The sequence below is a fragment of the Perognathus longimembris genome, chromosome 2 (assembly GCF_023159225.1).
Source record: "Perognathus longimembris pacificus isolate PPM17 chromosome 2, ASM2315922v1, whole genome shotgun sequence".
NCBI classification, from domain to species: domain Eukaryota; kingdom Metazoa; phylum Chordata; class Mammalia; order Rodentia; family Heteromyidae; genus Perognathus; species Perognathus longimembris.
In genome coordinates this window covers 5,153,526-5,166,536 of record NC_063162.1, presented here as the reverse complement: position 1 = coordinate 5,166,536, position 13,011 = coordinate 5,153,526, and the positions used below count along the sequence as shown (strand labels likewise).

At 49.7% G+C, this 13,011-nt stretch overlaps 2 protein-coding genes across 3 annotated transcripts in view; one reads left to right on the top strand and one right to left on the bottom strand.

Annotated features, from left to right (window-relative positions):
* Nucleotides 1-13,011, bottom strand: part of Dhx32 (DEAH-box helicase 32 (putative)) — a 44,901-nt gene that overhangs the window by 31,181 nt on the left and 709 nt on the right. The window contains exon 2 of one of the 2 annotated variants that reach the window (XM_048338040.1): nucleotides 5,532-5,535. The gene's annotated coding sequence lies outside the window, so the exon portion shown is untranslated. Of the gene's footprint in view, nucleotides 1-5,531; nucleotides 5,536-10,522; nucleotides 10,771-13,011 lie in introns of those variants that run through there. The other variant, XM_048338039.1, reaches the window with a different exon arrangement.
* Fank1 (fibronectin type III and ankyrin repeat domains 1) overlaps nucleotides 10,884-13,011 on the top strand; it is a 59,941-nt gene continuing 57,813 nt past the window's right edge. Inside the window, exon 1 of the mRNA XM_048338041.1 lies at nucleotides 10,884-10,942. Within this exon, the coding sequence (XP_048193998.1) occupies nucleotides 10,930-10,942 (13 nt within the window). The 5' untranslated portion in view covers nucleotides 10,884-10,929. The remainder of the gene's footprint in view (nucleotides 10,943-13,011) is intronic.

The window sequence follows — 13,011 nt, the reverse complement described above, 5'->3', positions numbered from 1 at the left end:
AGAGGCCCATTGTACTGCGATTCGTCACGTGGGCACCTAATCCCGAGACAAAAGGGACGGGGAGTTTATAGAGGGAAGCTGAGAAGCCTGGCGGTGCCCTTCCAGCACTACCAGTCTCTTCAGAAATCCCCAGCTTTACTACTGGATAGCACTTAAGAAACCTTCACTTTACTTCTTCTTGTGCCAGTTTAGGAAGTAAAGGAAGAGAGTTTGTATTTCTTTCCACCTGAGGTTATAGGTAGCTTTTGCTGTCTATCTTCAGCTTATTTCTGGAGACCTCAACATGACAGATCCAAGAGCTAACAAAAGACAATTCCTATTCTCAAGGAAGAGAGGACTGTCTGGAGGAGGGTGGGTTTACACAGGGCTGCCTTCCCCACATCAGGTAGGTGGTCTCTCCTACGATCACTAGCAATTAACAACAACAGAAAAAAAGAACAGTGCAGGGGCTGGGAATATGGCCTAGTGGCAAGAGTGCTTGCCTCACATACATGAAGCCCTGGGTTCGATTCCCCAGCACCACATATATAGAAAATGGCCAGAGGTGGCGCTGTGGCTCAAGTGGCAGAGTGCTAGCCTTGAGCAAAAAGAAGCCAGGGACAGTGCTCAGGCCCTGAGTCCAAGGCCCAAGACTGGCAAAAATTAAAAAAAAAAAAAAAAGAACAGTGCAGTTCAAGCCCAGGGATGACCATCTTCCAAAAGTGTACTATTTTTACTACGTAGGTTGCTGTTAACTTATACTGCTCCTTGAGTGTAACAATCTTGTAGTTACAGTGACTGGATTTCTCTAAAGAAGCCATATCTACGCTAGAAATCTTGCAGATTGACTGGAATATCACAATTGTGGAGAAAAGGAATGTTGCCATCAGAATTATCTTGGGTTATCTTTAGTGTCCTTCGTAGGCACTTAGCAACCTCCTCAGCTGATGGAACATCTTTAAGACTACTAGGTAAAACTCTTGGAATGTACAACACTCAGCACGGCTCTGGCTCCCACCAGCCCTACCACTAAGAATGTGAAAGCCCGTGACCCTTCCTATGTGATGCAATGTATTTGGGAAAGTACATTCCTTTATGACTTTCTCATGTTCTGTGACTATGAAAGTTCATGTGACCCTTTCCAGTGGAGCCTGTCACTCAGAGTGACCTGAATCTGTTACTTCTGGGCATAGTCACTCACATCTGACTCAGAACAAACTATCTCATTCTCTTTGGAGCAAGAGTCGTGTGTTGTGTCAACAAGGCAGTGACCACTTTGAACTCTCCGGGCCATCTAGAGAGCCTTTCAGCACAGTTCTCCTTCTAGAGACCGAGGCCCAGCTGGTCCTTGTCCCCCAGCACGCACTGGCCCATTGACCTGGGGGTGAATGGATGCACTGCCACTACCCCAGTGGAGAGGCGAGGCTGAAAGCCAGGGACTGACTCACTGTGAGCAAGAGAAGGCAGCGAGGGGACTCTGCGTTCACTCCCAAGGCCTCCTCTGCTCAATAGAGCTTCCAAACCAGTTCCCATTCTGGAATCCCAAGCTCACACCTCAACTCAAGCGCATGAGTGAGCTCTCCTAGGGGCTCCGGGGCCCATCAAGCCTTCGGACAACCGCAAACCCAGTGGTTACCGCGTGGAGTTCTCAATCCCCATCCCAGAAGGCCATGCCACCCAGAACCTCAAGAGGTGACACGTGCTGTCACCTCGTTTCGTGGGGGGGGGGTGGGGGTTCCTGCAGCAACTGGTAACCACACTTCAGCCTTTGAAATAAAATACACACTTTAACTTTATCTTCATGACTCAAGATCACCACTACAGAACAATGGAATAAAATGAGGTCAAGGCCAAACTGCTGCCCTGGAGCCCTGCTGGCCCCCGGGGGGGCCCACGCCCACGCCATCCTGTGGCCAGCCTGCTAGGAGAGGCTCTTTCTGGCCCGCGCCTGGGGCAGTGGCAGGCGTCCTGGGACTGCTTGTCAACAGCTGGCACTGTGGAGGCAACATCTCCAAATGGGAGACTGGGGATTGGGAACTGCTCAACCATCTGTCTGCTTACTATCTTTGATGTTTGCTTTTAAATCACTTTACTTAGATTGCTTATTAGCTGTAGCTTCCTCACTGGCAATTCCCACAGTTGTGAGCCCAACTGTGGGTGCTCATGAACCACCACCGACTGAACACACAGTGCCTAAGCCGCCGTATGCTCTTTAGGGCTTTCTCATCTTTCAGGCTAACATCTGACCGCATGCTGTTGCAGGCCCCACTCACAAACCAACAAGGTTCTCATCCTTGATATGCTTGTCTCTGGAGCTCTGAACACGCTACCCACAGTGGGACCAGGCAGGGCTGGCTCCTGGCCTCCAGGGGCTTACAGTCCAACGGAGGTGGTATGGGAGAGATATCCTTTGTCCATGGCATGCAAAGACTAAAAGAAAGAGAGTGTGGCTGGTACGTACAAGGAGAGACAGACAGACTTGGATACAAAATGAGCTCAAAGATGATCTGGGCCTAGACCACAAAGGCCTGATGCATGAGGGCAGAAAAATGTATTAAGTCACCTAGTCCTTTCTTCAACTGTTCCCCACCCCCCTTTAAGAACAACTATGTTCTTAAAATCTTTTCTTCAATTATCCACAGTCTTCCTAACACCTGCCTAGGATGTTCTTGCTGGCATTCTTGGAGGGGTGGTGATGTATTAGGGTGAATGCTACATGACAAATGGCAGGCCTGCCATGCAGGGCAGCAAGACATATCCTAAGGACGATTAAAGCCTAAGTGCCGTTTCTTGGCTTGACCATTTAAACTTTTTTTTTTTTTGCCAGTCCTGGGCTTTGGACTCAGGGCCTGAGCACTGTCCCTGGCTTCTTTTTGCACAAGGCTAGCACTCTGCCACTGGAGCCACAGCGCCACTTCTGGCCGTTTTCTATATATGTGGTACTGAGGAATCGAACCCAGGGCTTCATGTATACGAGGCAAGCACTCTTGCCACTAGGCCATATTCCCAGCCCTAAACTTATTTTTTAATAGGTCTGTGAAAACAAGGCTGTTACGCACACACTTTGCTACTGATTCTTCCTTATGTTTGATGCCCCAATTTGTTTCAGCACTATTTAATACATGCACACCTATTCACATATGTAAGTATTTTTGGCAATTTTCCTGGGCCTGTCCTCAGATTTCTACCCTACCTTTGCCTGTTGTCCTCACAGCTGGGGCTAAAAGCATATACCACCTTTCCTGGCATAGTCTTTGAAGTGAGGCCTCACTTTTTGTCAGGGCTGGCTCTGAACCACAATTCTATCTCTGCCTCCCAAACACATGGGATTGCAGCCACGAGTCACTGTGCCCAAGCTTGGCCTAAACCAACATGTTTTCAAAGATTTTTTGCTAATTTTTATCAAAGCTTTTCAAATATTTAGTCTCTGTTTAGTATCGCTCATAACTTTATAGACGTTATTATTCATGTATACATGTAAAAGCAAATACTCAGTAATAAAAAAAGAAAAAGGATAGATCGCCAATAATTCCCACCCTAGAGGTACAATTCTCAGGCTGGGCAGAGGAGGTTCATGCTTAGAGTAGTGCTCCTTGCTACTCTGGAGGCGGGGATTTGAGGATCACAGCTCTAAGCCAGTCTGGATAGGGAAGTCTTAATCTCCAATTAGCCACGAAAACCCAGAAGTGGAGCTGTGGCTCAAATGGGAGACTGCTACAAGTGAAAAGGCTAAGGGACAGTGCCCAGGCCCTGAGCTGAAGCCCCACTTCCCCACTACGAGCACATACGTGTGTGTGTGTGTGCACGTGCACACAGAGACACAGACACACACGTCGTAATTCTCCCCTTTATGAAGTGAGCTGTTAAAGTTCGGGTGTTCTAGGAGCCTGGATGTCTCTGGTGACCCGGTGAGTGCTGCTCTGCAGTCCTGCAGTGGAGCCGGAGAAGCGAAGGTGCTTCCTCGGCCCCTTTCTGGGAGCAGCCTGGGTACCAAAGGGGACTGACCCTGACTGTGCGAAACCTTTGGGAGCGAGCTGCAGGGCTCATCTCATTCACTCACGTCTCTCCTCTTGCTTCCCGAAAGGGGGGGGGGCTCATTTCTGAGGGTTCCCTGCAAGTCCTACTAAACAAGGCACAGACGACACACCAGTGAGTGCTTGCTGAACTAACAACAACATACTTAGAATCCATGATTATCCTGTTTAGGAAAGAGGGGTAACGAGGTACCACCAGGGAATAATAACTGGGCTCAGGAGAAGGAGCTGTTAATGCTGGAGAGTGAGGTCACTGGCCCACCGTTCCAGGCTATTCCATACACGGCGTGGCGTGTGGAACGCAAGGAGCTTGTAGAGGACAGAAATCAACTGAAGGAGTCAGCTGACCACACACACTACGTGTGGTGAACATAGCCCCGGCTGGCGGGTACGACGTTCACACCTCACCGCAAACCCACAAGGCTTCCGTCTGCAGCCGGCACCAGGAGAGCACACGTCCACGCTGCTACGAAAGTGAGACCGATAATGATAATAATGACGGTAATTCGGCAATTAGCATCGGAGAGCGCGGTTTCGTGCCAGATGTCATGCTAAGCGCTTAAGCGCTTTATATGGATTATTTCATTTAAACCCTTAAGAACCCCAGGGGGTTTTACTTATTATTTCCATTTTTCAAATGAGGAAATTGAGGCCTTGGGAGGCTTGGTTAATCTATGCCGCAGGAGCTTGAGGCTGAGTTCTGTCTGCTTCCAGCCTGACCTGCCATCCTACCAGGACGTCGAGAAAGATGGGCCCATGCTGCCCCTGTGGCGTTCAGAAATACTTACCACTAGGAGAGCTGTCAGGCGGCGGAACAAACAAAATAAAGACAGAAGAAATGTGGCAAAGACCCACTTGCAAATCTCCTTTGCCTTCATGGCAAGTTTTTAGCATGTAAACTTTACCTCTCAGGCATGATATGCTTTCATGAAAACAATGCCTTAATCACTCCTAAGACTGTTAGGAGGCTGCAAGGTATAGAAGCGCATGCCTATAATCCCAGTGGGATTGGGGGGAGGAGTGATCTGGAGTTCAGGACCAGCACAGGGAGACAAAAGAGGGGTGTTATTCCTCTGTCTATGTGGGCTCCCTTCCTCCCTAGTACTGGGGTTATTTGAACTTAGGGCCATACATCCAGCTCACATTAGCCTGTTTTAATATAATTAACCATTGCTTAAGTACATTCCAATTCATTTCCAGTATCTTAAATATTTTAGGACATGACACAGTCAAAATTCAAAATTTATTATCAAAATCTTATCTCTAGACTTCTAACAAGTTGACACTGATTTTAACTAAGCAAACCCACCAACCAATCATCCACCCATCCATCCATCCACTATCTGTCTCACAGTACTTGGGTTTGAACTGTTTCAGACTTGCTCAGCTGGTGTTCTGCCACTTGAGCCATGTCTAGTCCAGGTCTTGAGTTTTTGCCTGGGCCCAGCCTTAGACCTCAATCTCCCTACCTATGCTCCTCAGATAGCTGTCACCACAGGCACATACCCCCATGCCTGGCTCACTTGTTGAGATGAGGGTCTCGGTAACTTTGTAATTCAGGCTAGGCTTAAACTATGATCTTCCCAATCTCAGTCTCCCAAGTACCTGGGGCTTACAAATGTGTCACCAAACTCAGCTTTTAATCAGCTTTTTAAAAACACTCCAAAAATCATTTACTTTTTACTCAGCATTGCTTCAGCCAAATACTGTTTGAACAATCAATTCTGCAGTAAAAAAAAAAAATCCTACACACTAATGGCAGTTTAAACGTTATTAGACTTAGATCTAAGACGACTTCCTCACCAGAAAACATACCACTCTCCAGCTACATCTGCAAGCCAAGGCTTTTGTTAGAAATTCAAATGAATAGAATACGCAGTGCTTTTCAATATTATTTTTATACTTTTTTATTTCATGATGGTATAAAAACTAATTTATTCTTAGTAAAAGCAGAGGTAGTATAGAATGGCTTATTTGTCTAGGCCAAGTTAAATATATGAGCTAATAAGTAAGATCCAGTAAAGCTGGGATCTAAGGAAAAAAAGGATCACCAGTCTCTTAAAGGAAGTTAACATATTTTACCTCTGGTATTTGTAAAATGAAGTAATTCATTTCATTTCACTTATTAAGACATGGTTTCTTTTCTGAGTAGCCCAGGCTGGCCTTGAATTTAAGATCCTCCTGCCTTAGCCTCTGGAGTGCCAGGATTATCTGTACATCCTACCCTACTCCCATCTATCTCATCTTTTTAAGATAGTAATTACTTAAGGCATCACCATTATTAACTTTTGAGGTTACATTTTACATTGAAAAACCACAAAGAATAAGAAATGTCCCTTTTCTGTTGATTGTAATTAATAGTAGCCAGTTTGCATTAGCTTTAATAAAGTCATAACTGGGCCTACATTGTGAGTCTGTGGCAGGTGGAGAAAAGCAAGGCCATTTCGGGGAATACCAGACAAGGGTGCCTCCAGAGTAGAAACGCTTATTTTTCCTTCTTTTCAGGCCACAATTCCTCAGTCTTCTTGGGGTCTTAACATCCCCTGCCCCAATGTAATCTGTATACCGTGGGTCCTGTCCTTGACCTTCTTGGTACAGTTTTCCTGGAGCAAATAAAAGTTTGATTTCAATACACTGATCCCTCACCTATCATGGGAGTTATGTTCCAGAGGACCCCCCCGCCCCGACCCCGCACCCCCTGTGATTAGGTGAAAATCAGCGAAGTAGCAGTGTTAGAGAGTCGCTCCTTGCTTTATGGCAGTTCACGTATTGCTACTTACAGAGGACATCTTCCTCTTGTGTTCCAGACTCAACAAATAGAACAATCCACCCTAGCTCCCCAATCAGGACTCGAGACTCATCCCCATCTGCTTCCTCTTCACCCCGCCTCACAGAGACCTGCCAAGTCTGCCCCTTTCCAGCGGACCAGCCTCCGGTTCCCGCCATGGCCACGGGTACCTCAGAATTTCTCCACTCCTGTTTTCTCCATCCCTAATTTTGGCTCTCCACTAATCTTTGATCCTCACCTAATGCAACAATGATCAGGCCACTGACCCAAATCCTTACTACCTTTAAGGGAGAACCACAGATCCCTCTGACTTAGCCCCTAATTTGCCTCTCTGGCTTCACTTCCTCCGCTGACTTCTAATGTATGTGGCTAAACAGTCAACCACAGAACCACTGCCAGGTGCGGCTGCTCTCTTTCTTGCTTTCTGCCCTTGCTCAAGCTGTTCTCTGCTCAAGGAAGTCCTTCTGCCTTCACACATCCATCCGGGCATTTCCGCAACACCCCAGAGCCAGGAAAGGCCTAGCACACTGAGACTGCAGTACATCTTTCTCTATGCCAGAATCAATGTCTTTTATAGTTAAAATGTTCTTTGCAACATACAAGATCTCCTTCATATCTATGATCATATTTAATTAATTTTGGCTTTCACCGGACTATTTGCCAACTGCTGCCAGTTATTAATGAGCAAGTAGCACTTGACTGTCCCAAAATGGCATAGCTAGAGATGAATGTGATCATCTTTGGCTAAAAAGCCTGTCCTCTATTACTAGCCTACTCAAGAACCTACTATGCGCCAGAAAAGAATACAGAAGCTGCACAGATTATAAATTTAACACCAAAAATGTCCAATCAGAGGTGCAAGGCCTGTGAGCACATGTAATATGGAGAGAAAATTTCACAAGAAAGCCTAGTATAGGGCAAGTGCTAAAATGTCTACGAGCTCCCCAAGCAGGGAGCCAGGGACATTTGGTGGTCATAGTCTACTGCAGGAAGACTTTCCAGGAAGGGAGGGGAGCTGGCCAGGCCCTGCGGGGGATTACTGTGAGTCTGAGAGACAGATGAGAGATGGACATTCCAGGGGGTTCAAGGATCTGGACCAGTCTACCACAGGTTGGGGGACAATGCAAAACCACAAAAATGTACAAGTTTGATTACAATGTACCTTTAACTGCTCAATGGTTTCTAAAAGTAACACACAGAGAAAAAGGCACCCTAACTCTGGTATAAGTACAGACATACATACACACATGCATACAACCCCCCTTACCCCATCTAACAAAGGCAAAAATAAAACCACCTCCCACTTACACAGTACTAGAAGACAGAACTAACACATTCTCCTGTGCCATGATGTTGATCATTATATTTGCACTGAACAAGGTTAACTTCCTACTAGCTATGTTTACTCTGAATTCTGATGTGGCCAAGAGAGCTAATGAGAAAAAGGCCTGTTCTTACCATGTCTCTCTTTACGGCTACCTTGTTATTCCCTGACAACAATGCCTCCTTCTGTTAAGCATCAGTGAAATAACAGCAATGTAACTATTCTATCAAGTGATAAACTTGGAAACTTAAAATCCCACAGTACTGTATTGTTTTTCCTTTGGCCACCGGTAACATAGTGAACACAGTGAAAATAATGAACTCAATAGCAAAAAACCTCCAAAAGGAACCCTAGGACCTTCCCATTCTTCTCTACCCCAACCCACCAACAACTTTGTTATCTTGAGCATCTTCTGCAACAGCAGAACATCTCTCTAAAACTCCATACTGTACAGGTGCTGGAAGGAAACGAAACACTGGATACTGCCCTTCCCCACCTTATAACCAATCTTTTCTTCCATAGCTAAGCCCTTCTCACGTAAACTCAAATGCTGCTTTTCAAGGTTGCCTTAGGTGGTGAATAAGACTTCCTGATCATTGTCCACTTCGAGTTATAAAATTCTAAATCACTACAAAGTACACGACTAAGACATTTACCCATTTTTCCAACCCAAAATGAGTGTGTTCATGTTCCCTTAGCATGGAGATTTTTTTTTGTTGTTGTTGTTTTTGCCAGTCCTGGGCCTTGGACTCAGGGCCTGAGCACTGTCCCTGGTTTCTTTTTTTTGCTCAAGGCTAGCACTCTGCCACTTGAGCCACAGCACCACTTCTGGCTGTTTTCTGTATATGTGGTGCTGGGGAATCGAACCCAGGGCTTCATGTATACGAGACAAGCACTCTTGCCACTAGGCCATATTCCCAGGCCCATAGCATGGAGATTTGTAATGTTTTTTTAAATACGGGGGCCTAGTCTTCTGTTTGTGACACTTTAACCATGCCTTCTTTCTCGTGTCAATGACACAAGTTTTTCTTTTAAATCACGATCTTGAAACTTTTTATTATGAATGATATTAAGGATGAATATCACTATGTCTCTATCATGGATGGCAGGGTCAATTCCTGGTTTTGCTTAAGAAAACCAGAATTTGAAAACAGCGAATTCCGAAGCACCCTGAACCTTACACACTTTCTGACGAAAACTACATCCTCTCCTTCTCTAAATTTCAGGAATAAGTAGTTAAGGGCCCATGAAGTGTTTACTTTCCAACCTGAATTTATCACCTCAATACTTTGGGGTTTTGAACCATGAGTTCTGCGTCAATTACACGCCGGCTGGTCAACATCCACGCATAAACCTTCTTGCTTTGACAATCTGAAAAAGTCTATCAACAGTCTGAGAGGATGGAACATAATGTTTCCATCCCAGAATATGGTCTTCTCAGCTTCAGTTAACCTCTGAACGATTCCTTTCGAAGAGAGAAGTAATTCTCCTCTGAGTCCTGGTCATCCGTGGAGTGGAAATCTCTCAGGTGGCAAAGATGAGTAATCACTTATGTGACCCCCAAAGGCCTCGGCCTTCCATTTCCTTCTCTCACATTGGTGCTGAGGGGGGAGGGGGAAAGGAGAGGTGGGGGATGGATGGGGGGGGGCCACAATCTCCAGACCTGACCTGAGCATATACATCAATTCGGCAATCCCTTCCCCACCCCCCACCCCTACACTTTTTCAGCTTCTCCCATCTCTTTCTCCATTTTGCTTCCCTCCGTCCACCTGTTTCCCGCCCCCGCCCCCTCCACCTTTACCCCACGACACCCTCCGGGTTGTTTGAATTTTACAACACACTAAACAGATAAAACTCCCTTGGGATCCTCCAGCTTCCGGAAAGCTTCTGCTCTGGGTGGCCCGGGTGGGTCACCCGAGACCCAGGTGCCCAAATGGCCTTGCATCGGGGTCACAGCCCGGCAGGAGTTCCGCTACAAAACCTAGGGGCCGACTCAGGGTCTCCACCCAAGCCTGAATCACGGACCGAGAAAGGAAAACCCCCACGCCAACCGCCCCGCCCCGCCCGGCGCGGCCCACGGCCCGGAGCGTGGCCCTCGGGATGACACGGCAATGCCGGGCGGAGGAATTGTGGGGTTCGGGAGCCACCCCGGGGGCCCCTTCCTAGCTGCGACCCCGGGGCCTGGGCCCAGGCCGGGGCGCAGCCGCGGGGACCCCCGCCTGGGGGCGGATCCCCGGGAAGGGCGCCCCCGCCACCCCGCCCCGGGACGGGCGGAAGGTCGTCCAGGTCCCTCCCCCGCCCCCCTCCGACACACACACCCAGGGACCGCAACAGGTGCACGGCCGCCGCCCGGCCCGGCCCGGCCCGGCCCGACGCGGACCCCGGCCCCGCCGTTACCTGCCGCCGAGTCCCGGGAGGCCAGGCCCGCGCCCGGCGGCCGAGCAGGCCGGCGCCGGCGCCGGAGAGGTCCCCACCGACGCCTCGGGGAGGCGGGCGACGGCCGGGGGTCGGGGCGCAAAGGTCGTCAGGAGGGCGCGGCCGCGGGCCAGGCCTCAGGGGCGGCGTCCTCAGCCCTCGACCCGCCGCCACCCTCGCTCGGCACCGGGGCGACGCTCCGGCTCGCCCGCCCGCCAGCGTTTCCGCGCGGCTTTTTGGTCCCTCCCGCTCGCCGTCCTCCCGGCCCCGCCCCCGCCACGCCCCCGTCGCCGGGGCAACCGGAGCGACGCCCGCCGACCCGGGCAGGCGTTAGGAGGGCGGCGGCGGCGGCGGCGGCTCGGCCCGAGGGGCCCGGGAGCTGCTGGATCATGGAGCCCCAGAGTAAGGCGGCTGGGGCGGCCGGGGCGGCCGGGGCGGCCGGGGGCCTTGGGGACGATCGGGCGCCTCGCGCGGCCCTCGCGCGTCTCCCTCAGCGGAGCCGGGCGGCGTCTGCCCGGAGGCCGCGAGCGAGCGCCCCGGGGGACGAGCGCCCGCCGTGCCCCTTCCCGGGACCCGGTGACCGCCGCCGCCCGGCCCCGCCGAGTGCGAGTTCGGGGTCCCGGACCGGGTCCGTGTGCAGGACCCGCGGGCGGAGAACGCGGAGAACGGGGCCCCGAGGCCCGGCTTCCCTGCCTCCCCTGGGGGCTGGGGCGGTGTGGGGATGGGAACCCGGGGCCTCGCGTGCGCCCCGCCCCAGCGCCTCCGCGGCCCGGAGAGCTGAGGGCGTGCAGCTAAAGGTGTGCCGGGCTCCGGATCCGACCGAGCCGGAACTTGAGGGTTTGTCCTACAGGTTTCTATCCTTTCCCCCCCCCCCTCCCCACGCCCTTCGGGGACTTTGCCCTAGGCCCTGGGGTGGGGGTGGGGGGTGGGGGGGTGGGGGCCCTCCCCTCCTCCACGCCCAGCTGCTTCGTTGCCCGTCCCCCTCCCTTCCACACACAGACTGTTTTATATGGAGACTTAGGATCCATTTGGGCTCCCCTCCCCCCCCCCCAAAAAAAAATCAGACCTTCCCAGCCTTTCCTTGACGTAATTTCAGAAGCAAAGCATGCGGGACAAATCCAAATCTCCCGAGGACATTCTGGCTTTTGAATTGTAGTTTTTCCTAAGGGCCATTTCCAACCAGCACGTTTGCAAAACTTTTCCCTTTTAACTCATTGGCCGAGGAGAGACCTTTGATTTTTTATTTTTTAAATACAAGATTCTTTGTATTGTATCCTACATTTTTATGAAACTGGTTGAAAGCAATTTAGCGGACAACGGCTCAGATTTTTTTATTTTTTAACGTTTTTGGTGTCATGTCAAAGTGATGCCTGGCTGTGTGTGTGCCCTCTCCGTAGCGAAGAAGTGATTTGAAGTTTAATCATCTCTTCTCAAAAGGAAATTGCTGAGTCTGTGTCTCAGGTGCTAGGAGCACTTGCCCAGCAAGCACAAGGCCCAGAGTTCAAACCTCTTTACTACCAAAGAGAAAGAAAATGCCAGAAACTTCATTCTTCAGGTTTGTGTTAGTGGTTTTTCTTTCCTTGTTACAATTATGCTGACATCCTGGTATAATGAACACCAGAGTTGGCATGAACCAGTCCCAGAAGACCAAGCAGCTAGCTCCTGGCTGCTCTTCTCCCAGCAGTGTAACACATACCTAGGTACAGTGTTCAACACTAGGCAGCTGCCCTACACCTTGGGGGTGTTATTTTTTAAGGACATAAACTATAATTTTCACAATTTTTACTACAACCCTACGTACTTGTCCCTTACTTTGTGGCACCTACTTCATGGCAGGTTTGTTCTGGGATTGAGGATTGACAAGGAATGTTCTTGCTATGTGGGAGAGCAGGAACTCTTGGAACCAACCTGGGGTCTGAGCCTGGAGAAGGAGAGATGGAGTGAAGGCTTCCAGGAGGAAAGAGGGAGGCCCCTGGGATAGCCTTGGAAAGAATATGGGGGAAAGCATTTTCAGGCAGAGTACCTCCCCGAGCACATGGTCCCCGAGACCAGAGTGGGCAGTTGAAGGCTTAGAGGAGGAAAATCAGTAAAGCTGTAGCTAGGAAGAGTAGAGGGAAAAGAGAAAGAGAGAAAAGGAGTTAAGAGTGCGGAAAGAGCTGTGGCTGCCCATTAGCAGGACGTAGATGAGGACAGCTTTGTAAAGCTGGGTGGGAAATTTGTCTTACGTGAACTCTACCTTTGTATCCCATCTCTCTGGGATTTGAGGTGAAAAAAATAATTTATGCCTCGAGAATGACAATATATATCCTTGTTCACATGGGGGGGGGGGCTGGGGGGGGACTTGAACTCTGGGCACTGTCCCTGAGGTGTTTTTTTTTTTTTTCCTCAAGGCTAGCACTCTACCAATTTGAGCACCACTTATGGTTTTCTGGTGGTTAATTGGAGATAAGAGTCTCACAGACTTTCCTACA